This window comes from Bufo gargarizans, chromosome 2 (genome assembly GCF_014858855.1).
Source record: "Bufo gargarizans isolate SCDJY-AF-19 chromosome 2, ASM1485885v1, whole genome shotgun sequence".
In the NCBI taxonomy this organism is placed as follows: Eukaryota; Metazoa; Chordata; class Amphibia; order Anura; family Bufonidae; genus Bufo; species Bufo gargarizans.
This window is the reverse complement of record NC_058081.1, coordinates 585,335,460-585,363,081: the sequence shown is the minus strand read 5'-3', so window position 1 is coordinate 585,363,081 and position 27,622 is coordinate 585,335,460. Positions and strand designations below refer to the sequence as shown.

At 43.6% G+C, this 27,622-nt stretch overlaps 1 protein-coding gene across 10 annotated transcripts in view; it reads left to right on the top strand.

Moving 5' to 3' along the window:
* RERE (arginine-glutamic acid dipeptide repeats) overlaps positions 1 to 26,008 on the top strand; it is a 324,868-nt gene extending 298,860 nt beyond the window's left edge. For 6 of the 10 annotated variants that reach the window (XM_044281819.1, XM_044281816.1, XM_044281818.1 and 3 more), the window contains 12 exons: positions 181 to 343; positions 2,269 to 2,361; positions 2,470 to 2,669; positions 5,298 to 5,459; positions 5,636 to 5,749; positions 6,231 to 7,600; positions 8,941 to 9,160; positions 9,258 to 9,972; positions 11,632 to 11,703; positions 19,618 to 19,779; positions 23,317 to 23,497; positions 23,702 to 26,008. In XM_044281819.1, the coding sequence (XP_044137754.1) occupies positions 181 to 343; positions 2,269 to 2,361; positions 2,470 to 2,669; positions 5,298 to 5,459; positions 5,636 to 5,749; positions 6,231 to 7,600; positions 8,941 to 9,160; positions 9,258 to 9,972; positions 11,632 to 11,703; positions 19,618 to 19,779; positions 23,317 to 23,497; positions 23,702 to 23,735 (3,486 nt within the window). In that variant the 3' untranslated portion in view covers positions 23,736 to 26,008. The remainder of the gene's footprint in view (positions 1 to 180; positions 344 to 2,268; positions 2,362 to 2,469; positions 2,670 to 5,297; positions 5,460 to 5,635; positions 5,750 to 6,230; positions 7,601 to 8,940; positions 9,161 to 9,257; positions 9,973 to 11,631; positions 11,704 to 19,617; positions 19,780 to 23,316; positions 23,498 to 23,701) is intronic. The other 4 variants (XM_044281821.1, XM_044281820.1, XM_044281824.1 and 1 more) reach the window with 3 other exon arrangements.
* Positions 26,009 to 27,622: the final 1,614 nt, after the last annotated feature.

The window sequence follows — 27,622 nt, the reverse complement described above, 5'->3', positions numbered from 1 at the left end:
CAGCCATAACATATGTGCGGACTAGTTACCCACCTATCATAAATGTGACTTAACCGGTTGTGTGGCTTAGGGACCATATTGAATTCACACCTGATCAGATGGAGGGATTTGCATTTTGCATTTATCAGTAATGACATAAGTCGCTGTTTACTAAGGACGGCTGATTATTGCTTCTTCCAGGGAGAACTTATCACCTTTTATTACTACTGGAAGAAAACTCCCGAGGCAGCCAGCTCCCGTGCCCACCGCAGACATCGCAGGCAGGCTGTATTCCGTCGGATCAAAACCCGCACTGCTACCACGCCTGTAAACACGCCATCCCGGCCTCCTTCCAGTGAATTCTGTGAGTACATTCAGCGATAAGCGTTTTAACCTCAGCCCGTGTTTGAAGATCACGTTCAGCACTGGGGATGTTTACTCAAAGAAACAGGACTGAACTTGAATGTGAGACATCTAATACAGGCTGCTAGGCTTGGACAATTGCACTTGTACGGTATAGAAACCGTCACGTTACTGCACAGGGACTGCACCGTGTGCATTGTAAGGGTTCTGTTCACATCTGTGTCTGTTATTTCTAATGGTCTGCTCCATGAAAACAACACAAGTACCGGATCCCTGTCCTGATGGGCACCAACTGTGCCCAATAGAACCCACTGACAATAACATCCGTGTTGACTGGAATTGTACCATGATTGGATCTTCATCACTGCCCTGTGAAACTGCTGTTCTGTAAGACCCTCTATGATCGCCTGCTTGTCTGGAGCAGGGCGCTATTAAACAGACTGTGCTTAAAAAGCTTGTCCCATATCCACAGAATAGGGGTTAGTGTCTGAACCTCTTGGGGCACCACCGATTATGAGACTGGGGCCTCTGTATTCCCCTGCTTGAAATGAATAGCATGTGCACTCTATTCAGCTTTATGGAGATGATGGAGATAAGGCTGCGATCACACCTCCGGTAAATGTTTCCAGCAGGCTGCTCTGGCATTGCCAAATTCAGCAGATCACTTCTGGATCCCTATCGACTATAATGGAATCTGGCTGCTTTCCGGCATAAATACAACTGCATGCAGTCGGTTTTGCCCAGCCGACATCCCGCATTTATGCCGGAGATGTGAACACAGCCTATCTGAGTTACAAGCGCTTGGCTGTCTCTGGTAGGCCCATAGGGTTTGAATGGAGTGGCAGAGTGTCTGGACCGCTGACCAGACATTTATTTCCTATCCTGTGGATAGGCAGTATGTATTTGTCATGGGGAAAATCCTCTCCGAAGCAGCTGCCATTGGTAAAGGTCATTTCTTGCATCCTGCCATTATTATCGGAGCTGTCGTGATAAAGCAACACCATTGGCATAAATACTGAACCGCTTTCGGCGATGCTGATTGTGGACATTCTCTGTCTTACACTCAAAGATGGCAGTGTTATGGCCATAAAAGTGCTGCAGTATTACAATGAATCCTCACCTATAGTGGGATATATGTGTATGTGGGTAGCATATGCAGGAAAGCGGTGCTCTGGTTCAGATCTGTACAGGACGCTGCGACAGATTGATTGCAGCAGAATACGTTTATGAACAGTAGCTTTCTGCCAAAACAATGTTATTCACACTTAATTAAGATGTCAATTTGTACAATTAGATGTGCTGCTGCTGCTGTTAGTAGTTGGATAGTTTGGCAGTTGCTGGCAATTGAATGTTTTTTTTTACATAAGTAATCTGATTAATACCAATTAGCAGTCAGTTTCTCTGCAGGCACGGTGAAAGCAGATGTGGCTCCTACCATCTTGCTTGTGTGTCAGGACTGACATGAGAGAAATGCGTTCACCCAGTACGGTATTGTGTCCTGTGCTTTACTAATCACTTTGCAAACGTTATAGAGCAATACGAGATTAGATGGAACTTTTTTTATAATTTCCTCCCCTTCTCTTTTATGGCATGTTTTTTTTAAATGTCACTGCGACAAAATTTTGTCGCACATGGTGTTTGTAAGCCATTTTCCAGAAAAGTTGGCGTGTCCAGTGGGCCCCGCACATTTATCTTTATGCGAGTTTTCTGATGTACATGTAGACACAAATCTACGAGAACTTGGAGTAGATTTCTGTTTAAGCGGAGACATGCAGCGAGACATGCAGCGCAGGGGATAACATAGACTGACGTAAAATGCTGCTCAATGATAAATCTGTCCCTGTGTTCCAGTTTGTATAATTTTAATTCCAGTTAATTACATGCAGTGATGATGATTTTGTATTTTTGCTGTTTTCCCCTATTTAGTGGACCTGAGCTCAGCCAGCGAAGATGATTTCGACAGCGAAGACAGTGAGCAGGAGTTAAAGGGTTATGCTTGTCGCCACTGCTTCACCACCAGTATGTAATCTTTTTCAGTCCCTTTACATGTGTCAAGGGCATCTTACTGATATACAGAATCCGTGTTTGACCGCCACATTTAATGTTGCATATCTGCTCTCACTGCAGCTTCTAAGGACTGGCACCACGGGGGCAGGGAAAACATTCTTCTGTGCACCGATTGTAGGATCCATTTTAAGAAATACGGGGAGCTACCTCCTATTGAAAAGCCCGTGGACCCTCCACCATTTATGTTCAAGCCTGTAAAAGAAGAAGAAGATGGTCTCAACGGCAAGCATAGTATGAGAACTCGGAGGACCAGGGGCTCGGTATGCAAATATTTTTATGTCTTGTCAAAAACTTATTAAGTGGCTGATCAAATTATTTTATGTCTTGTCAAAAGCTTATTAAGGGGCTGTTCACGCGGCGGTTTATGCGCGACATGTCCCTTCTTGGGACAGACAGACGCTGCAGTGTCCTCTCACGGTTTAGCTCCATTTAAAGGAGCTAAACCACAAATAGGTCTGCAGCATCCAAAGTGAATAACCACGTCAGGGGAATTTTCAAGGGTCCGAGGACCAAAGCGTGACTTGGATCACCTACTGACTGTCTAGTTTTTATATTTTAATAAAATAATAAATCTTTATTAAATCTGTTATATAGAAAAAAACACTCTAAACATATTACGGTTAAAATTCCTCAGAGTGAGCAGTGAGACTGTGAATTCCACTGTTTGTTTTTCTTTTTAATGGCATCAGGCATTCATTGCACTATCTGGTAATTGGCTGTGTTTGCCAGTATCTATGCGACAACTTTATGTTTAGTTGTCATAGCTGTTCTAATCAGTGGTGCTCACTTGCTCGGTCTGAACTAAAATACAACCACTCCTACATCCCTACATGTTTCGCCGAGCTTCGGCGTCCTCAGGGGATAATGTAGGGACCTACATTATCCCCTGAGGACGCCGAAGCTCGGCGAAACATGTAGGGATGTAGGAGTGGTTGTATTTTAGTTCAGACCGAGCAAGTGAGCACCACTGATTAGAACAGCTATGACAACTAAACATAAAGTTGTCGCATAGATACTGGCAAACACAGCCAATTACCAGATAGTGCAATGAATGCCTGATGCCATTAAAAAGAAAAACAAACAGTGGAATTCACAGTCTCACTGCTCACTCTGAGGAATTTTAACCGTAATATGTTTAGAGTGTTTTTTTCTATATAACAGATTTAATAAAGATTTATTATTTTATTAAAATATAAAAACTAGACAGTCAGTAGGTGATCCAAGTCACGCTTTGGTCCTCGGACCCTTGAAATTTCCCATTACAAATATTTATTTAGCGTGGCCACCTACTGCAGGATCCATTTAGTCTGTCGCATCTATGAATAACCACGTCAGACACCGCTGCAATTTTGACAGCGTCAGAATCCACAGTGAATGTAGATGGAGTCCTGTGTGAATGTAGTCCTGTCCTGAAATCTGCTCCGAGTACAGTCTTCAAAATAATATTACAGAAATGCTTAACCTCCATGGCGTTGTGATTGTCAGGAATTTTGTACCAAAAGTGGTACAATTTTTTGCATGAAATTTGGTGTTATGTATTGTAGGCTTGCAATTCTTAGTAATTACTTACTTAAACCTGACCAAGCAAGACTTTAGTAGACATGATAAAGTTTCAAACACAAAATCATGAATTAAAATCTAATAAATAATATAATTTTATTTAATAATGTAATTAAAATAATGAAATTTGTCAAACACAGAAAATTCTATAAACATCCTGAGTGTGATAAATTTTGAAACATGGGACTGCACAAAGTCCGACGTCACAATCGGGACAATGGAACCTGGTTTCTTTTCGGACTTTCTTTCCATTGCCATCTCTCTTTGAGCAGCAAACCGAGCACATCCTAGTAGGTGCTGCCTTTTTTTGTGGTTGGCGGGATGTAGTCGATAAAGTGACGACCAGTCAGGCGTTCTGGGTTGACAACGTCAACAGCATGACGTCCAGGTCTGTTCACAGCTACTGATGGCCTCTGGTGGTCGATAAAAATCCGCTCAACCACCTTCCATATAAACTCAGAATGAACAAGAGGCTTTTTATTCTTTGCTCTGTGCAGAATTCCAAAGGCATTGTTACAGAAGATGCCTGAATATCTTATAATATTTTTTTTTGCTGTTTGCGCATAGCCGGATAAAATGTCATTGCCTGATCGGCTCTGTCGACACCTCCCATGATGTTATTATAGTCTATAATGACTGCGGCTTCACCACATCTTTCCCACCTTTTGTGTGGACCATGGCAGTAGAGGTATTGTGCACAGTACTCATTAGACGCACGTCTTTCTTGTCTTGCCATCGCATTGCCATCATCTTACCCTTCTGCCAGGCAACCATTTCTCTGGTTTTGAGTTTTTTCTTGGCAAACCGGAACCAGGAAGTCAAATGCGCTCTCGCCGGCGATCACAGCGGAGGGGACTCTGCAATGTTACCCTGAGCGTGACTCGAGGTTACTGCTCCTGGCAGCGAAAATTAACCCTGAGTCACGCTCGTGAATACCGCCAAGGAGGTTAATAATCAAATTCCTAATCATATCTCAATGTAGAGTAGTGTTCCCTGTGTGGGACACCCCACAGTATGGTATAGCAGGATGTCGGTAGGAAAGAAAGAGTTGCTTCCTCTTTGGGGGGCTCTGCTCATCCATATGGCTGGCCATTCTTCTAATTTGGAGCCTTTGTAAGGTAGTGGCCAGTTGTAGAGTCCCACTGTGATATTGGCCATCACTAACCAGGCCAACGTAGAGTTTTGGATAACTGCTGATATTACTGTAGCATTATCAAGTACACAAACTCCTTACATTATTTGAAGAATTGGGTTATGTAAAATGAAAGAAATTATTATGTCTGCCCGTCTCGTGCATATATAATGTGATTGTTTCTACTGCCAAATAGATGTCTACATTACGCAGCGGACGCAAGAAACAGACTGCCAGTCCCGACGGCAGAGTCTCCCCTATAAATGAAGACATCCGTTCCAGTGGCCGAAATTCTCCAAGTGCTGCCAGCACATCCAGTACTGACAGCAAAGCGGAGTCCCTGAAGAAGCCATCAAAGGCAAGCAGCAGTTAACCAGTCAAATGCGTTGTTAATTTAGTGTTCTTTCTTTGAAGTAGGCCATGGTCTTCGGCTTCAGTAGCCTGTAGATTACAGGCCCATATGGTAGCAGATTTGCAAGGTATGATGCCTTTATGTGTGTATCACTTATCTAACATGTTTCCTTTTGGCTGCAGAAGATTCAAGAAGAACCCACCTCCCCAATGAAGAGTGCCAAACGTCAGAGAGAGAAGCCAGCATCTGACACTGAAGAGCTAGACAGGGCCACAGCAAAGAAATCTAAAACACAAGTGAGTCAGAGCAGCAGCCATAATATAGTGAACAGACATTTAGGCTCCTGCACACCACCGCGCTCGGTCTGGGAAACATGGCCTATGTGTCAACCACATCTCCCGGGTTGACAACTATTGCCCAAACGGACTGCATCATAGTAATTTACATTGCAATGAGTTTTCAGGTTTGTTGTATTGTACTCGCATGATGGTGTCAGTAAATTATAGCAGACCTGCAATCAGATAGGAACTCACTGCATTATAAATCACTATGATACAGTCAACTTGCGTCACATGAGACGCCGTTGGTCTGGTAGATGCGGCCGACACACGGTCCATGTTTCCTGGACCGAGCAGTCATGTGTATGAGCCCTTATCCTGTGGATTGGTGATAAATGTATTTGTTGGGAGACCATCATGCCTCACTGTATGTTTTATCAATTTATCATTGCTGCAAATGTAAGGAGCACTCTAATGAATCCCATTTATGTTTATACAGGAGATTAGTCGGCCAAACTCGCCATCGGAAGGAGAAGGGGAGGGTGAAGGCGAAGGAGAGGGTGAAGGAGAGAGCTCGGACAGTCGTAGTGTAAATGATGAGGGCAGCAGTGATCCTAAAGACATTGACCAGGATAACCGAAGCACATCTCCTAGCATTCCAAGCCCTCAAGATAATGAAAGTGACTCTGACTCTTCTGCCCAGCAGCAGGTGTTGCAGTCACAAAATGGTGCTCCACCAATGGTTCCACCTGCTGTGTCGCCAGCACCTCTTCCACCAGTTGCCCCACCACCTCACAGCATTACTCCTGCTCAAATATCACCACCTCTGTCACTACCTCCTTCCCAGCCTCCTCAGCCCCCATCACTATCACTTGTTCAGGCACCAGTTTTACACCCTCAAAGACTTCCTTCTCCTCATCCAGCAGTACAGCCCCTTGCTGGGTCTCAAGGAGAGCCTCAACCTCCAGTCCCAGCACAAATCCACCCCCAGTCTCCTCTTCATGTCCCAGTAGCGTCTCTTCCACACAGTATTCAGCCACAACCCATATTACAATATCCAGGTTCCTCTCCACCCCTGCCCTGCCCTGCTCAGGTCTCTCCAGTGCCACAGACACCATCACATAGTTTCCCTCATAATACTCAGGGACCACCAAATGCTCAGCCTGTGCTGCAGACACCACCTCAGCCTCCACGTGAGCAGCCTTTGCCCCCAGCACCTATTACCATGCCTCATATTAAACCTCCTCCCACTACTCCTATTCCTCAGACTTCTACACAGTCCCATAAACATCCTCCCCATTTACAAGGACCTTCTCCATTTTCTTTGAACTCCAATTTGCCACCTCCCCCTGCTCTTAAGCCTCTTAGTTCCCTGCCTGCCCATCATCCTCCATCTGCACATCCTCCTCCATTGCAGCTTATGCCTCAGAGCCAGCAACTTCAGGCAACAGCAGCACAACCACCAGTCTTGACTCAAAGCCAAAGCCTTACCCAAACACCAGGGCACCCTCAATCAGGACTTCATCCTATACCTCCTCAGCCATCATTTTCACAGCACTCTTTCATACCTGGAGGCCCACCATCTATAACTCCTCCAACGTGTGCTCCTGCTCCTACCCCATCTTCTTTACCATCAGTATCTCCAAGTCTTCAGCCACAGTCATCTGGTGCCACTTCTACAACAACGTCTAGTGTCTGCATTCCTGTGGTATCTCAATCACCCAATCCACCACCTCTGCCACCAATCCAGATTAAAGAAGAGGTACCTGATGAAATTGATGAACCTGAAAGTCCTCCACTTCCTCCTCGGAGCCCATCACCAGAGCCCACGGTTGTGGATACACCCAGTCATGCCAGCCAATCTGCAAGGTTTGTATATAGTTTGGCTTGATTCTGTCTTATCTATACACAGAGATGAGATCTCCTTATCATTACAGGCAGGTTTAGAATGGTACATATAACTACAGTAAAGTGCTCAGTACCGACCAAGAAGTGGCACCTATTATTAGACTTAGTGGCCAGCGCGAAAACTGCAGGAATTTATCGTTTTTGTTTACATATAGATATTTAAATGGAAAATTAAAAATGGCATCACCAATAATGCTTTAAAAATAAGTTAAACATAAATACATGAGTTAATGTCATTTTTTGATGACACTTCCCTTTGATGAAATATGGAAATCTGTAATAAGGTTCAACGCTTTCTAAATGTGTGTACAACATTGCTGGATCCCACCGCCACTTTTCTGACTGTGTGCAGACATTAAGAATGCAAGAAAACCCTCACCATTTTTAAGCTGTCCTTTACTAAAATTATATATTATGTCTCAAAGAAAATGTTTTAGTACTTGAAAATAAGTTAGTCTATGAACAAATTGGACATGAAAAAAAGATTTTTACATATGTTAGCAGTTGACTTGAGTAAAAAAAAAAAATGCTGTGTGTTTCAGGGTGCAATCTTTGTTCCTTCATTCATTTTTATACCCTCTTTTCAGCCTGCTCCTAGATTCAGACATATGTGGATATGTTGCTCCCACTGATAGATGCTTGAAACTATTTGTGTCCAGGATGCTTCTGTCTCCACTAGCTCTCTGTATCAGCGCTGCTTCAGTGTTTGACTGATTTCTCATTCTAAAGTTTTTGAGGGTCCTCCTCTCATTTGTGCTTAGAGAAACTGTGATTCCTTTGCCCCTGAGAAGTTTGCATGTGTACACAGTCGTCTATAGAAATCAACTTCTATAAACTGTCTGGGGTGCACTTTAATTCCATTCTACAAGCTGTGTTACCTGCCATCCTTGGCTGCTTCGCCTTCCCTCTACACTCTATTGTGTGGTTATATCTTTCTCTCCTCTTTCTGCCACTACTAACACTGAGAGAGAGGAGGTAGAGCGCAAAGAGAGCCGTCAGAAATAGGAGCAGTGCTCTAACTGATTTATGTCCGATTCAGTGGCGGCAGCAGCAGCTAGGTGAAGGACTTGCACACATTTGACACACTTATCTACAATGTGATACTGCAGCTCAGCCCCATTCACAATTGATTTAAGCTTGCAGAATGAGACACAACCCATGGACCGGTGTGGTGGTGTTTCTCAAAGATGGCAGCATTGTGTTCTTTTTTGTTTGTTTTTTACAAACACTTTTGTAAATCATTATACTACAGTGTCTTCTTATTTAAAACTTAATGCTGTATGGCTTTTTTTCCCCTACAGATTCTACAAGCACCTGGATCGTGGCTACAACTCTTGTGCTAGAACTGACCTCTACTTCATCCCTCTGGCCGGCTCCAAACTGGCAAAGAAGAGAGAAGAAGCTGTTGAAAAAGCAAAGCGAGAGGCAGAGCAAAAAGTCAGAGAAGAGCGAGAACGAGAGAAGGAAAAAGAAAAAGAAAAGGAGAGGGAAAGGGAGCGTGAGAGGGAGGAAAGAGCTGCCGTATGTTTTCTATATAATTTAGCATCACTTCATTACTTTTTAATGTAATACATATTTTATTGCAGTATTTTAACCTCTCTCCCTTTTCCTTCTACAGAAGGCTTGCAGTTCACATGAAGGTCGCCATGGAGATTCCCAGATGAGTGGCCCAGCTCATATTCGGCCATCGTTTGAACCTCCAACAACCATAGCTGCTGTTCCACCGTACATTGGGCCAGATACGCCTGCTCTACGTACCCTAAGTGAATATGCCCGACCGCACGTCATGTCTCCAACCAACCGTAACCATCCATTCTTTGTTCCTCTTAACCCGAATGACCCTCTACTGGCATACCACATGCCAGGCTTGTATAATATGGACCCTACAATGCGTGAACGGGAAATGCGTGAGAGGGAACTGCGGGAACGTGAAATCCGGGAGAGAGAGTTGCGGGAGAGGATGAAGCCTGGCTTTGAGGTGAAACCACCTGAGCTTGACCAACTTCACCCTGCTGCTAACCCCATGGAACATTTTGCTAGACATGGTGCACTCACCCTACCCCCAACAGCAGGACCACATCCTTTTGCTGCTTTTCATCCTGGCTTAAACCCACTTGACAGAGAGAGACTGGCTCTGGCAGGACCACAACTACGGCCAGATATGACTTACCCTGAAAGACTGGCAGCTGAGAGGATACACGCAGAGCGCATGGCATCACTTACTAATGACCCATTAGCTCGGCTACAGATGTTCAACGTCACGCCTCATCACCACCAACACTCACACATACATTCACACCTCCATCTCCATCAGCAGGACCCATTACATCAAGGTGAGTCACGGGGCTGGGTTACTCATAGAAATCTCTGTTTGCCTTGTACGCATGCCTGTTGCCTATTTTATTGAAAGTTCCTCAATTTAAAGTTGTTGGGGTATCTGTCTGAAATTCCTAATTGGTTAGGAAATATTTCAAGTTTGCTCCTATCCTGACACAAGGTAGATGTTTCCATATTAAAACTCCAAACTGAGACTGTAGAAATCACACACGTGTATACTGGTTCTTGAAAATACAGCGGTCTTGTGTCAGGCTGAAGTGGTTGGTCTTTTGTGACACTGTTAGTAAGGAGCTCATTAAAGAGAATGTGACACAGACTGGTTGCTACGGACATACTGCTTGACAATACAGAATAAGAGACTTTCACGTCCAGGCTGTGTCTCCCCTATCTCAAACTGCCCTATTAATCCAATTTTATTTTTTGTGGTAAGACATCTTATACACGTGTTACTGTATACTCTCTCACATGCATTTAGTTCCAAACATATGACCAATGTCTCCCTCTTGACTGTGTCCAGCTCTTTGACCACAACTCATCCTTTATGCAAGCTGAACGCCAGATGCTTTAATTGCACAGGAAAAATGTTTCCACAAACTGTATTAGGTGTCATGTCATAGGAGTTTAGTCTTAGTTTCATCACAAATTGGAGTCATTTGCCATAGGTTAGTGGGTGTCAGGTGTGTGTCGGTTCTCTCCGTGATGTTAAGATAATGCCCTGTGGCATCCACGTGCCATGATCTGTTATACACAGGGTACACAGCTTGAGATCATTTTCTGGATGCGTTGACGTATTCGTTGGCATGTGCTGGACTCTTGGCATTGTAGTGCAAGGTTAGAGGGACGAATATGTTGGCTTTTTAGTGTGTCGTTAGTGTTTAATCACAGTTGTTTTTTAATGCCAAGTCCCATCACCCCAACAACAAACTTTTAAAGGGAACCTGGCACATATAAAATGCAGTGTAATCAGCAGGCAGCATGTTCTAGAGCAGGAAGAGCTGAGCAGATTGAAATACCTGTTTGTAATACAGTGATTTATCGTCTGTCCTTTCTATGGTGAGGAGTCCATTGATTGACAGCTATCACTGTATTCAAAGTCATACATGGAAGACTGCCAATCACTGATAGGACTGCCCACTGGACTCCTAAGCATAGAAAGAACAGCAATAAAATGTATGAATTACAGGTTATACAGAATCTTTTCCCACAAAAATATATCTCAATCTGCTCAGCTTCTCCTGCTCTATAACCTGCTGCCTGCATTTTCTATGTGACAGGTTCCCTTTAAGGATTTTGTTGTTTCCCTAAAAGTAACATGACACGATTGACCCTTCAAATAGTTGGTTCCTATCGGCAATACATGAGGAGAGGGTCCCTAGAGTTCGGAGGCAGCACTCTGATGGCTATTTAGTTGTTGGGTTGGTTCTTCTCTCATACTAGTTTGCTCGCTTGGGTCGTTATCACGGTATGCTGGTTTTTAGCTACATCTGTTCAGCTAACTGTTCTTCTTTCCCCATTAAAACCATTGGACAGATGAAGCCTAGGGTGGTTCAGGTCACTTTCTGGCTGAATCAATCTAGTATTTCAGTGAGATCAAAATCCATGTGTGTTTCTTATATGTGACGGAGGCATCTTACGATGTTATGTGTTTTCAATAGACTGCTGCTGTAACTCTAAGTCTTGGCCGGGCGTGGCTGAAAACGGGACATGTGTTCCAGTCCACTTTCCTGGTAAATAAAAGCAACCATTTAAAAGGGGGGAGAAGAAGGACTTGGGAGACCGGGATTATCTTCCAAAATATGGAGCGAGCCCGACAACTAAAAACTAAACTGTCTAGAGGAAACCTTCTTAGGCAGCCTATTACAACTTACCTAGATGTGTGTTGGATTTGCTTTAGTAGCAGTGGTTCCGGTATCTCCAATCTTGGTGCTAAGGAAAATGGGTAAAATGTACCAAATTTAAGTCAAGGAAAGAGTTTTTGCTCATTTTGTCAGGTCGTAGTTATCGGCCATAACTATTGAATGATTTTAAAAGTTGTTTGCTTTGGACTACGCTGTACCTACATCTCAGATTGTGGGCCATTCCATTGATTGCTTTGGATTCTGCTGCTGGGAGCTCCCCAGCTTTTATCATCTGTGAAGAAAACTGTGCAGCTGCTAACACTACCTGCTGCCTTGACAGCCTCGCTAGAGAAGGGTACACGGGGTAGGACTTCCTCCGTTACTTCATGTTCTAATGGAGAATGCGATAAGTGGTTGTCTAAGGCTACTTTCACACTGGCGTTTGGTGCGGATCCGTCATGGATCTGCACAAACGCTTCCGGTCAGATATTACAACCGCATGCATCCGTTCAGCCAAAACACATCCATCTTAAACACCATTAAAAGGCAATGGGGGATGGATCCGTTTTCTATTGTGCCAGTGAAAACTGATCCGTCCACATTGACTTACATTGTGTGTCTGGACGGATCCGTTTGCCTCCTTATCGTCAGGCGGACACCAAATGCTGCAAGCAGCGTTTTGGGGTCTGCCTCTAGAGCGTAATGGAGGCAAACTGATGCATTCTGAGCGGATCCTTATCCATTCAGAATGCATTAGGGCAAAACTGATCCGTTTTGGACCGCTTGTGAGAGCCCTGAACGGATCTCACAAACGGAAAGCCAAAACGCCAGTGTTAAGTAGCCTAACCCAGCCAACTTCATTAAGGGAATCTTCAAGGCTCCTGATATTGATGATGTATTCTCAAGATCATACATCTGATCGTTGAGGGTCTGACACTCTGCACACCCACCAGTCAGTTGTTTCCTGTTCCTCTGGGACCTGGTTCTAGCACCAGAGGAAGCAGGGATCACAGCTCCATTGAAAGTGTGGTGGCCGTGCTGGGTACTGGAGCCTAGCTCCCATTCACCTGAATGGTAGCTAATGTGCAGAAACCCATCACGGACACTACACTTGGAACAAAGCCCTGCTTCCTATTCCATTCACGGTGCTAGTTCCAGTCCTGGAGGCTGCAGGGAACTGTTGATTAAGGGTATGTGGTGCGTCGGGCCCCTACTGATTGAATACCGAGGAAAGGTCAATTAAGTGGGAATTCCAGCAAAAAAGTGTTCCAATCAAATAACATACAGGTGAAACTGGAAAAATTAGAATATCGTGCAAAGTTCATTTATTTCAGTAATGCAACTTAAAAGGTGAAACTAACATGAGATAGACTCATTACATGCAAAGCGAGATATTTCGAGCCTTTGTTAGAATTTGGATGATTATGGCTTACAGCTTATGAAACCCCAAAGTCACAATTTTGAGGTACCGTTTGCTCAGGGGGTATGGGTTAATTAGCTGACTAGAGTGTGACACTTTGAGCCTAGAATATTGAACATTTTCACAATATTCTAACTTTAAGCTGCATTACTGAAATAAATGGACTTCTGCAGAATACTCTAATTTTTCGAGTTTAACCTGTATGCTCACCGAAATGCAGTCTGTCCATTTGCTTTCTCAACTTGGCAAGATATGGTGTCTGGGGATTGGTGAAGAATTTAACCAGAAAAGGATATTATTCTGCTCGTTTGTCAGCAGAATATAGAATATGGCTCATTTTGTCTACGGAGAAATCATCAGGGGAAATAAAATGGCCACCTTCCTATCAGTACACACAAAACCTGTCCTAATCACACAGGAGGACAAGTTACTTCACCACACTGAGGTAAAGAGCTGCCTCATCCTCCTCTCTGCACTACTTGTCAGGGATTATGATCCTGAATACAGGAGACATGAAGTACAGAGAAGAGGTGGGATGTATCTGAGGAGCCGCAGCACTTGTATGCAGTCTCCATTACCACAGTCTGTCCTGTCCATCCTCTGTACTTCATGACTCCTCATGATCTCCATTCCTACAGAGATACATCTGAAGATTTTATCAGATGTATTCAGGATTATAATCCCTGAGAAGCGGAGCAGAGAGGAGGATGAGGCAGCTCTTTAGCTCAGTGTTGTGAAGTAACTTGTCCTTCTGTGAATAGGACAGGTTTTGTGTGTACTAAAAGGACGGCGGCCATTTTATTTCTCCTAATGATTGCTCCATAGACAAAATGAGCGATTATAACCAATGAAAGGTATTTGGGATTATATTTATAATAAAGTAATATTTAAGTATTTTCATTTTCTTAATTCCCAAAGAAGCCTTTTAATGGAGATCTAGGTTTACCAGGTTCTTATGTTCTGAGAAACCTGTCTAATTTTGCAAATACACTTTTTTTTTCTTAAACATGGAGCCCTTTACCACATATATAAGCCTTACTGTTTTCTTTTTGTCCTCCTTAAAGTGTAACTGTCATTTGTTTTTTAAATATGTATGGGAAGCAAATGATTATTTTTGCAGTATACTTTAGTAGGGGATTTTAGTAATTTTTTATTACAAAACTGGCTCCCGTCTTCATAGCGCAGTACTTGGAGCTGAAGATGCTCCCGCTCACTGCCTCGCTCCTATACATTGCTATAACTGACCTTATACTGTAGCTTCTCTTTGCCCTGTCTCCCTGACATCTGTACACTGTCAGTGGTCAGCGCTGGAAGGAGGGTTTGGGTGGAAAATACAGCAGCATGTTGGTATTATTCATTTTTGAAGCCTGCTTCTAAGTGTAGAACTGTGCTGGTCCCTAAACTGTGTAAGTTCACACAGAAGATTTCAGTAGGTCCACACTTACTACTGTACTGCTCCTGAGCACTGGTCGCGGGTACTGTGGCTGCGGGAGAACCTGTGTTTACATGCTGCATATCTAAAGACTACTGTATGGTTTTCATCTGAATTGCAAGTCGCATCATGCAACTTGAGTTGTGCGACTGTCTGCCAGGTAATATACAGCAGAATCTATAGCTCAGAACTTAATCCTCACTGAGGTGGGCCACTACTTGTACATTACTTCTTTACTGCACATCAACCTGAGTTGGAGTTACCGGACCCTTGAGGATAGAATTGTCGGATCTGCCCTGGCTAATTAGGGTTAACGCTTCCTTAGTGCAAATCTTGCTTGCATCGCTTGAAATGAATGTAGGAGCTGTAAAATATTATGTAACACAGATTGGGAGATAATGATACGCGTAGCCCAGTGTACCATGGCCAATGATATCTCCGTCATTAGTTTTATCTGCAATGTAAAAGCCAGTATGTTGCAGGATGTCATTGGGAATTTGGAAAAAAGAAAAAAAAGAGGGGCACAAGCGTTTTCTGTCTCAATTTGGAATTGCTTAATTTAAAAATTTGAAGGATGAAAGGGAAAACGGCTGCAGTGCTTTGCAGTGGATACAGGCTGGAGATCTTGCTGAACGTATGAGTGGATATAATGTCTTTTGGCTGCCATTGTTTTGCATGTACCCATTGTCCGATGAGACCTTTTGAATATGGATGGACGCAATGAAGTTTTTGTTTTTCAAATGACTCAACATGTGACTCTCAAGGATTTATATATATTACCCCAAAATTTTGATAAAATTACTTTTGTTAATTGTGATGTGCGCATGACCAAAAATGTGAAAAATCTACCACATTTTAGGAAAGTCTTCATAGCATGTACTGCCAGCCAGGATTACCAGTAGTTAAAAATCAAATGGACTTTTAGGCTAGGTCTACACGATGACATTTGTCGCGCGACATTTTGTTGCACCAATGTCGTGCGACAATTTTTATAATGGCAGTCTATGGAGTCGCACTGCAACATGCGACATACTGCGACGCGACAGTCGCAGAAAATCCATTCAAGATGGATTTTTCTCCGACTGTCGCGTCGCAGTCGCAACATGTCGCATGTTGCAGTGCGACACCATAGACTGCCATTATAAAAATTGTCGCGCAACATTAGTGCAACAAAATGTCGCGCGACAACTGTTGCGCCCTATCTGTCGCGCGACAAATGTCGTCGTGTAGACCTAGCCTTAACCTTTTTCTATTGGCTGTGCCTGGTATTGCAGGTGGGCTTCAGCTATAATACCAGGCACAGTCAATGATCATTCAATGTTCTTTAGATCATTACAGAAGTATGACCTTAGGCTAGGTCTACACGACGACATTTGTCGCGCGACATTTTGTTGCACCAATGTCGCGCGACAATTTTTATAATGGCAGTCTATGGTGTCGCACTGCAACATGCTGCAACTGCGACGCGACAGTCGCAGAAAATCCATTCAAGATGGATTTTTCTGCGACTGTCGCAGTCGCAACATGTCGCATGTTGCAGTGCGACACCATAGACTGCCATTATAAAAATTGTCGCGCAACATTAGTGCAACAAAATGTCGCGCGACAACTGTTGCGCGACAAATGTCGTCGTGTAGACCTAGCCTTAACCTTTTTCTATTGGCTGTGCCTGGTATTGCAGGTGGGCTTCAGCTATAATACCAGGCACAGTCAATGATCATTCAATGTTCTTTAGATCATTACAGAAGTATGACCTTAGGCTAGGTCTACACGACGACATTTGTCGCGCGACATTTTGTTGCACCAATGTCGCGCGACAATTTTTATAATGGCAGTCTATGGTGTCGCACTGCAACATGCTGCAACTGCGACGCGACAGTCGCAGAAAATCCATTCAAGATGGATTTTTCTGCGACTGTCGCAGTCGCAACATGTCGCATGTTGCAGTGCGACACCATAGACTGCCATTATAAAAATTGTCGCGCGACATTAGTGCAACAAAATGTCGCGCGACAAATGTCGTCGTGTAGACCTAGCCTTAAAGGGGTTCATAATGAAATGTTCCTTTATCTACCCAGAGTACCCAAAACATTGCATGTGTTTGCCCCATATACCTGTTTTTAATGTTGGCACTTTCCTTCCCCTTTTGTCAGCATCACTGTTTACATGCAGAACTTCTTGTTTTTATCAATTTCCAGCAAAACCCAGCATGCTATGCTCTGTAATGTTTCACAGGGCTTGCTCCGTCAAGCTACCATGGAGAGGGGGGTGTAGGCTGTGTGACTACTGCAAAGGGATCAATGTGACAGGTGGAGCAAGCCCTGAGGAACATTACAGAGTATAGCATGCTGGGTTTGGTTAGATCGCCCAGCAGGAAGCTGATGAAGACAGGAAGTTCTGCATGTAGACATCCTGCCAGGATGCAGGGTTCAGCTGAGAACAGAGGACGGCAAGCGCTAATATGAAAAACAGGTGTACTTGGGCTAAATATGCAGTGTTTTGGGTACTCTGAGCAGATGAAAAATTTAATTATGAAACTAGACTATCCCTTTAACGCTATTAGCGTTGACACTTCAGCTGTGGGAGATGCTGTTAAAATCCTTCAGTGCTACTGGAATAAATCTGGGTGCTACTATAGCGTGCGGTCTACCAGAATATTCATGCTATAGTGTGTGGGGTCGCCCACATGCTATATTAGCACCAACTTCACTACCATGAACGGTGGTGACTGGTTTGATTATTCTCTGTTTTCTAGCATGAGAGGAACCCAAAGACCAAGGTTAGTATGACCAATGAGCAGGGCTGTGGTCTTTGGGAGGCTGAGGCCTGTTTTCCAGTCTACAAGCTCTAGGAGAGCGCAAAGAGCAGGCCGCGCTGCCGGGAACAGTAGTCGTAACCGTACATGGATCCAGCATCTCAGATCAAACAGCCCGGCAGTGGGTAAAGACTGGTTGCCCTTGGTCTTTGGGTTCCTCTCACAATGAAATAGTGCTACTGCACCGTGCGGTCGGACGTTACAGACGTCGTGGCCTCTACTGATACTGCAGTAGGCCGGATGCTATAGAAGCACTGTATTCTGCAGACATGGACTCCATACTACAGGCTGTACCTCAGAAAGTGTATGCGGTCAGTCAGTACAGTAATTATAATTTCCATAAAAGCCCGGCAGAATATTCTTTTATTATAAAAAAAAACTGTTCTTGAAGCCATCTGCATGTATGGTAGACCCTGTTCTCAGCTTCTTGGTCCCATATAACACTATTCCTCTGGTGTAACAAATGTTTTTTATAGAAGAATTTCCACATTTCTAATGGTTCATTGATGTCCCCTTCATATTCAGTTGATAAACCTAATGTCTCTTCAGTGAATGACGTGTTGATGTTTTTTTTTTTTTTTTTTTTTTTTTTTTTTTTGTTTTTTGTTTTTGTTTTTACAGTTTCTATAGACTATGGCAAAGTTGTTTGCCATCTTTATTTGTAATTAATGTAAAATTAGTCCAAGTTTGGATGCTCTCAAAATGAGAAACAATATAAAATATTGCAATTTGAGACCTTTTAATTAGATATTGTTTCTCTTTTTGAGAGCATCGAGACTTCTTACTACTGGATAACATGGTACCAAACCGTTTTCTATTAGTACAAGTGGAACAGAGGAAAAGATTCACAGACTTAACTGAAATATTGTTTCCATAAAACTGGACAATTCTTCTAACACAATTTACTGACGTAGATTATTTTCTGGCTGCAGTGTTCAGTCTGTGACTGCGACCATTGCCCGTTTCTTATTAGGGTGCCTTCACACACTGCAAACTTAAATTTTTTATTTTTTTGCTGAAAATTTTTGTGAATGCAAATCAGTTACGTTCATCTTAATGTTACTTGCAGAAATCGATTTGCTTCCCTCCAAAATTACCCCTTTCAGAAATTTTCTGCCGTCTGTGAAGTCCTCCTTAGGTGGCAGGAGGATAGCGAAGTAGAGCACACTGGGGATTTCTCGGACTGTCCTGAGGATAGCAATTAGTAACATTCCCACCAGTCTTTGTGGCTGGCTGTGCTCAGACTTTCTTTGCATGTGGTAGTCCGCATGGTATTTTCTAAATGGATTTTGGTTTGGGAATATCCTTTATTGATGTGACTTTTAGTCTTAATGTACCTAAATGAGTTGTCTCAGCATAGCAATTTATCATCTGTCCACGGGATAGGTGATAACTGCTTAATTGCTGCTGTTGCCATTTTCAAAAAGGAGTCTCATGACTGGTGGGGTCCCCGTGATCAAATCCTGTGGATGGGTGTGAAGTTGGCATAGTGGGTCCACTTCGTTAAAGCTCCTGTGATATCTCTGCCCATAAAGGGTTATACTGGTGAATGCTAATAGATGCCACTGTACAGATCCCAATAGAGGTTATTTATTGGGGCTGTATACTGTGACTGGCATCCAGCTGGAAAGGACATCTGGACAAAGCATGTTGAGAAGAGCCCTTTCTGACAGTTGCTCTCATTTCAAATGTCCTTCTCAGCTGGATGTCTTACGACTTGTACTTGCAGCATTCTTGCAGTAGATACAGCATTGGAGATGGAGGACTGGCAGGTTTGTGATTTGTATGATTGTGCTGAGGGTCTTGATAGTATGGATAAGCCCACCTCCATCCTTGCATTGTGAGGCTTGTGAATGTACAGTGCTGTAGTCAGGCAGGGGGTAACCACATATTTTCCTCAAGGTAAGTTTTGTTTCGGGCTGAATGGTTCCAGGCGCTGTATGCTGCATTGTTTGCATGTTCTTGGCTTCAAAATTGTGTTGCTAATTAATGGTTAGTGAGGGCAGATCCTTTCCTGAGCTCGCAAAACCCCAATCTCCCAGTCCCGAACTCTCTGAAGTATGACCTGCTTTGTTCCTGTGATAGTATAGATGAATGTCCTCATACCAGAAATAATCCGTTTTGGTTTCATTCCAGGTTCAGGTCCTGTACATCCACTGGTTGACCAACTGGCAGGTGGACCTCATTTGGCACGCTTCCCATACCCTCCTGGTAGCATACCCAATCCTTTATTGGCACAACCACCTCACGAACATGAAATGCTTCGACACCCTGTATTTGGTCAGTATTTTCTACAAGGTAACCATAACATTAATTTACTTTCAATTTGTAATTATTATAGTTTGTTACAGCTACACATGTCAGACACAGGGGACCCAGCTGCAGATTTTCTCACACCCCCATAAAGATCATAGTAGACTCAACGCCCCATTTAAGGGCTCATTCACACGACCGTATGAACGGGTGCGGACCCATTCATTTCAATGGGGCCGCAAAAGATACGGACAGCGCAACGTCCATTCTGTGGCCCCGCTAAAAAGATGGAATATGTCCTATTCTTGTCCACAATCCAGGACAAGAATAGGTATTTCTATCCTAGTGCCGGCCATGTGCAGTATGCAAATTTCAGAACACACACGGTGTGGTATCCATGTTTGCGGATCCGCAAAACACTACGGTCGTGTGAATGTAGCCGAATAGTCGGACTCCTACACTTGTTGGGCTAGATTCACATTACAGTTATGATGTAAGTTCAGCATCTTCACCAGGAAAGCTCCCAATGTATATGCTTTGTCCATATGCCCACATTAGCCAAACGGAGGTCAAGAGTGTCCTTTTGCCCTGTGTTTGGCCAGTATATGTTAGGCATGGAATAGTGCAGTAGACTACGACAATTCACATGGTATCCAATAAAATTAAGGCTACTTTCACACTGGCGTTTTGAATTCAGTTTGTGAGATCCGATTCAGGGATCTCACAAACTGTTCAAAACGGATCAGTTCAGCCCCAATGCATTCTGAATGGATAAGGATCCGTTCAGAATGCATCAGTTTGGCTCCGTTCCGACTCCATTCCGCTCTGGGTGCAGACACCAAAAAGTTGCTTGCAGCGTTTGGGTGTCCGCCTGGCAATGCGGAGCCAAACCGATCCGTCCTGACTTACAATGTAAGTCAATGGGGACAGATAGACACAATATGGTGCAGTTGAAAACTGATACATCCCCCATTGACTTTCAATGTAAGTCAGGACGGATCCGTTTTGACTTAGACTTTTTTTTTTAAAGAATAATGCAAACGGATCCGCTCTGAACAGATCTAAGCGTTAGCATTATAGGTGCGGATCAGTCTGTGCAGATACCAGACGGATCCGCACCTAACACAAGTGTGAAAGTAGCCTAAAGTGTAACCGCCATGTTTTCATCAAAAAATCTATTTTAGCATGTCACTCCCGCTGCAGCATTATGCATAAAGCAATCTTTAGTTTCTTCACATACCACTGTTTTAACCCCTACAATATGAGGATCTTCTCAAGATGGCTCCTCTGCCAGTTCTCTGAGGCCAAAACTGCTTTTCCTCACTTTGCATACACACTTGCTGTAGCCAGCAGCTCCCTGCCAGCCAATCAGATTGGATTACTAAGAGGCATGCAGTGTGGAGGATCGCCTCCCTCTGTCTTCTGTTTACAATTAACCGGAGACAGATAAGCCATAGCAACAGTGTTTTAAGGGACAGGGGACATTAATAAAAACTGTTATTATAAGGTAATTACAGATCTTTTGACAATGATTGACAGACTAACTCAGGTATACATGCCTAGCTATAATAAACTGACAAATTTTTAAAAATATACAACCGTTACACTTTAAATGCATTAAATGTATTCTTTATTTTTAGGCTAGATTTACACTAGCGTTGTGAGTTCTGGCAGGCTGTTCCAGCAGAGCACATATGCCGGATCGCCGCCCCACCCTATTATAGTCAATGGGGCTGGAGGGCATTGCATAAACATCTGCCGACGCCGGATCTAGAGAGCTGCGGCAAGCTGTTCTCTGCTGGAACAGCCTGCCAGAACTCATAATGCTAGTTTGCAAGAAGCCTTAGGCCCTTTTCACACAAGCAAGTTTTCCGCGCAGGTACAATGCGTGAAGTGAACATAGGAGATGCTTGTAAACCTTCGGTTTTTTATCACGCATGTGAAAAACGCATTAAAACTCATTGCACCCGCGCTGAAAAAAAACTGAACGCAATCGCAGACAAAACTGACTGAACTTGCTTGCAAAATTGTGCGAGTTTCACTAAAGGCACCCGGACCTAATCCGTCACGCTCGTGTGAAAGGGGCCTTAGTTGACCAGCACCGTATTATAATGCTTTCTAAACGACTAATGGTAACAGTATATATGAACTAGGGTTGTTGCGATACCAAGATTTTGATTCTATTTCGATACCATAAAAAAGTATTGCGATACTCGATACCATTCGATACCACGCGAAAAAAATTAAACTCCAAAAAAAGCCGCGCGCATTACGCATTTTTGAAAAAATGGCAAATCGCGCAGTTTTTATATTTACATTTTTTTCTGTTTCGGCGTTCACCTAGGAGATTCTTTTTTTATATTTTAAAAGTTTAGACTTTTTGGACGTGGAGATATGTTTATTTATTGTTTATATATTTTATATGTAAAATTGGAAAAGGGGGTGATTTATACTTGATATTTTTGGTGTTTTTTATTTAAACTTTTTTTTTTTTTTTAATAATTATTTCCCTCCCTAGGTGCTAGAACCTGGGATCTTTTAATCCCTAGTCTTATTCACCCTAAAAAAAGCTCTGCGCCACCAATGATAATTAACAGGAGGCCGATGCCGGCAGCAGACCAGCGGCAGTTAACTTCTCAGGTGCCGCACCTGAGGGGGTTAACTGCCGCTGATCGCAGCTCCCTGTCAGAGGGATTGCCGACTATGTGATTCTGCTACCGGAACCCGCCTCATGTATTAAAGGTTAAAGAGGACCTTTCATGGGTCCAAACATTGTAAATTAACTATCAGTATATGTAGAGCAGCGCCTCGGGATCTCATTGAACTACTATTATTCCTGGGCACTGCTCTGTTAACCCGCTGTGGCCCCCGGTATATTCTTCCGCTCTGTATGCTAATTGCTAGCATCGGAGCAATAGGGAGGAAACAGCCCTTTTTCTCAATGGGCGTCTCCTTCTCCCTGGCTGTAGCGCTGTACAATCAACGCGCAGAGCGTCACAGCCTGGGAGAAGGAACGCCCATTGAGAAAAAGGGCTGTCTCCTCCCTATTGCTCCGATGCGAGCAATTAGCATACAGAGCGGGAGAATATACCGGGGGCCACAGCGGGCGAACAGAGCTCCACCCAGGAATAATAGTAAGTTCAGTGAGATCCCTGGGCGCCGCTCTACATATCCTGATAGTTTACATTGTTTGGACCTATGAAAGGTCCTCCTATCATTGGTGGCGCAGTGCTCCCGCCCCTCCTCCCGTCTCTCTTCTTATTGGCAGCAGCGGTGGCACAGGGGGAAGAAGAGAGTGACTCCTTCTCCGCTGTGCTGCTGCGGGAACATGAGCGCGCTGACAGCAGCGCGCTCATGTTCTCTGATGCTAGGCTGCGCAGTAGTGCAGCCTAGTATTAATTAATGTCAAATCCCGGTATCGTATTGATACCGGGACAAAATATATCGATATTTTGATACCCGCAACAACCCTAAGATGAACATTTAGATCACTCGTGTTGCTGTACATGTTTAACCAACCCTTCTCAGTGTTTTTAATGTACATGTCTTCTGTCTAGTCTAAGTATGCAATGTTTCTTACAGGTGCCCATTACCCTCGGGATCTGCCAGCGGGTATTCCACCTCAAATGTCTGCTGCTCACCAGCTCCAAGCTATGCATGCTCAGTCTGCTGAGCTGCAGAGGTTGGCAATGGAACAACAGTGGTTACATGGTCATCCTCACATGCATGGTGGGCATTTACCCAGCCAGGAAGATTATTACAGGTAAGCCTTTAATCCGCTGCCACAATTTGCTCATTCTTTGTGTTTTCATTAACTTTTTTGATCCCATTACATTTCCAGCTTGTGTTTTATCATAGTCATGACATGTAGGGTATATGTTCTCTGCCATGTGCCTTGTGTCATGGTAGTGGACCCTGTACTGTTTCACCTTGTAAAATCAAATTATATATTTTTTTTTTTTTCCAGTCGCCTGAAGAAAGAAGGGGACAAGCAGTTGTAACAAAAAGAGATGACTCTGGACCTCTCCCTCCCTCCCAGCTCCCTAAGGAGAGTCAGGCTCCGCACGACGGGTCCCCAGAGGCTGCGAGTTTCCTCCTGTATTTAAGACTTGTCATATACTGTCCTTTCATCTGTAAAGAAGACTCCTCAAAGCCAGACTGGCAGCCCCTTGCATGACGCATACCTTCCCCAGCCTTGGGAGGGAGCGGGTTTGGAGGGAGAGGCAGGGACTCTATTGGACATTTGGCAGCAGTACCACCACCTCATGCTCCCGAGGTGCTACCCCCCATCCATACACTCACTGTGTGCAAATGAAGCCAGAGACTCGTATACAAGTACAATAATTAATAAGTGACATATTCCGCCAGCACTCATCCGGTTCTCCTGTGCTCTCTGACTATTTCATTCTTTATTTTACTACATCATCAGCAGGAGAACTCTCATCATTGTACAGAGGTTCCCCAGTCTGCCTATACCCTGTAAATACATTACAAGCAAGGACTGGGGAGGAAGTGTCAGACCATCCTTTCTGTTCCTGTCCCTGCATTGCAGTTACTACCTGTGAATTTCCTTTAACCTCTTCACTGCCTCTTGGATCTGTGACATTAAGCCTATGGCAGCAAAGTGGTTAAGAACCTGAAATGAAACTAACAAGTACTCCAAGCCTTACCAAGGACACGTTGGTAAAGCAGAACTCGCAACCCACCCTTCATTTCTTTAGCATTCACCTCCTGGCTTCCTGCTTCAACATCATTGTCTCAGCCTGAGCAGTCGGCGTCCTGAATAGTCTGTTCTAAAGGAATAATCTCGTTTTTCTCTGCGTACAACTCAACCACTCCAGACTGCGGGTGATGTGTGGGGGGGAGGGGTTCCTTTTATTTGTAATATTTCTTTCTTTCCTAAGTTTGCGTCATGTCTCACTTGTAGATAAGGGGCTACAGCGTTTTAAGTTGTAGAGGCTACAGCGCACACAGGCTTGTGCGTATCTTCACTTTATAGCATTAAAGTTTCTGCAGGGTTAGAACTTTTATTATTTAATTTATAAGGAAAGCCTCCTATATTTTAGTGTTTCGGGTCCTGCTATACTTAATGCCAAGGGTTTTATTTGTACAGATTCTATTTAACCTGGGCTCTTGTTTTTTTTAATTTCATGTCATTCTGTTTTATTTGGTTGTGTGTATGTTTTATCTACTTGTCACTGTCTGCTCCCCTTGCGGCAGGCCCAGAGAAAGCATGTGCAGATGAGGTACATGAAGGCACACTTAGTAACTGCTTCTCCACCATGTCCCTGCTATGACCAATGTATGCCGTATGTGCAGTTGAAGTCTCTCCCAGCAATTTCTTTACCCAACCAAGGGCACCACCCGCTGCTGTACTGACTGTTATAGTTTTTGGCGACCAGCATCTCAGGGCTGCGCAAGATCACAAGGCATAAAGGTTACCGTCAAGCACCCCTTCATCTCTATTCTATACCATCTACACACATTCATCATGGAGGCTGACATCTACATGTGGATCATTATTTTGTTCCATCCCAGACGGTCCTGATACTAATAAACTGTGCACAAATTCACTAATATTTCCACCCTGTTATACTACACCACCTAAAGTTCCTGTGGAAAGTTTGATGGTAGTGTAGTATCTGGACATACATCGCCACTTCCATTCTTGCAATAGTATTTCACATTACAAGTTGTTTCATCAGATTTGAATGTTGGTTGTTATCTGCTGTTCCACAGGTGTTGGGGTGCTTAACTACTTTGCCCTTGCTGGCTGTTTTGTGTACAGCCTGTTTGGCGTTGAGGAGCCCTGCAGTAAGTGGATGTGCACTAGGCCTCCCCACCACTGAAGGGCTACAACTTTTACTGCCATAAGGCCTGGTGACGCACATGGTCTCACCATGCTGGCAGGAAGGAAAAAAGAAAAAAAAAAAAAAAGTTAAGAAGTTGACTGTTGTCTTTCATTTATTTTTGTTACTTTTTACCACTCCACTTTGTTTCCTTCTTTCCTATTTTTGTAATTTCGGACGTACCTCGTTCAGTGTGTAAGAAACTGTAAAGCTACTTGTTTCATGGCGCCATTTAGCAGAATGTACATCAAGACTGCTCCATTTCTATATATATCTTGAAGATTTTAATGTATATAGGAGTAGTTTGCCATGGGGGTAGAAACCCAGAAATTCGTGACTTCTGTGTTTTCTCCATTTTGAGTATTTTGTAATTTTTTTGGAAATATTTGTGGACATAAACAATAAAGCAAGCTACACCACAGGAAGCGTGTTGTCTAGTTTCTTCTCTGTGATCACCCTTCCCCAAGGTGCCTACATATATACAGTACAGACCAAACGTTTGGACACACCTTCTCATTCAAAGAGTTTTCTTTATTTTTTATGACTATGAAAATTGTAGATTCACACTGAAGGCATCAAAACTATGAATTAACACATGTGGAATTATATACATAACAAAAAAGTGTGAAACAACTGAAAATATGTCATATTCAAGGTTCTTCAAAGTAGCCACCTTTTGCTTTGATTACTGCTTTGCACACTCTTGGCACTCTTGATGAGCTTCAAGAGGTAGTCACCTGAAATGGTTTTCACTTCACAGGTGTGCCCTGTCAGGTTTAACCACTTCAACCCCCCTAGCTAAAACACCCTTAACCTCTGATGTCCTGGTACTTAAGGACACATGACGTACCGGTACGTCATGTGTTGTTCCGATCACTGCCGCCCGGCTGGCAGTGATCGGAACAAGGTGCCTGCTCAAATCATTGAGCAGGCACCTAGGCTAAATGTCGGCGATCGCAACAAACCGCAGGTCAATTCAGACCTGCGGTTTGATGCGCTTTTTGCCGTTTCTGATCCCCGCGGTCCCTGACCGCAGGGATCAGAAACTTTACAATGCCCAAAATATATATGTTCTTCCTCCCCCTGCACCCCTGAATGATATTATGTGGGCGGGTGGTGCAGGGGGAGGGTTGCAGGCGGTGCGGCAGGCGGGATCGCGATCCCCCGCCCGCCTCCCCTTGAATAATCGTTGGCGTCTAGTGGGTATACCAGGGTGCCAGCACATTGCTGGCACCCTGGTATAAACGGCTGACATCGTTGATGCGATGTCAGCCGTTTAACCCTTTCCATACAGCGGTGCCTTTGAACCCCCCCCCCCGATGGAGAGGGAGAGAGCCCCCCGAAACCCCGTCCTCACCCTTCCCCGTCTGCAGAGTTGTGGCAGACGGGGAAAGTTCCCATGGCAACAGGACGCCTGCTCAGGCGTCCTGCTGTCCATGGTGCTGAACAGATCTATGCTGAAGGCATAGATCTGTTCAGTGTAAGTAAAATACAGTGCAGTACCCTATATAGAGTACAGTACTGTATTATACAGACATCAGACCCACTGGATCTTCAAGAACCAAGTGGGTCTAGGTAAAAAAAAAGTGAAAAAAAGTAAAAATCAAAAAACACATTTATCACTGATTAAAATGAAAAAAATAAAATTCCCTACACATGTTTGGTATCGCCACGCGTCCGTAACGACCTGATCTATAAAACGGTCATGTTACTTTACCCGAACGGTGAACGCCATAAAAATAAAAAATTAAAAACTATGATGAAATTGAAATTTTGCCCACCTTACTTCCCAAAAAAAAGGTAATAAAAGTGATCAAAAAATCATATGCACCCCAAAATAGTGCCAATCAAACCGTCATCTCATCCCGCAAAAAATGAGACCCTACTTAAGATAATCGCCCAAAAACTGAAACAACTATGGAGAAACTAAAACTTTTTTTGTTTTAAAAATGAAATCATTGTGTAAAACTTACATGAATAAAAAAAATTGTATACATATTATGTATCGCCGCGTCCGTGACAACCTGCTCTATAAAATT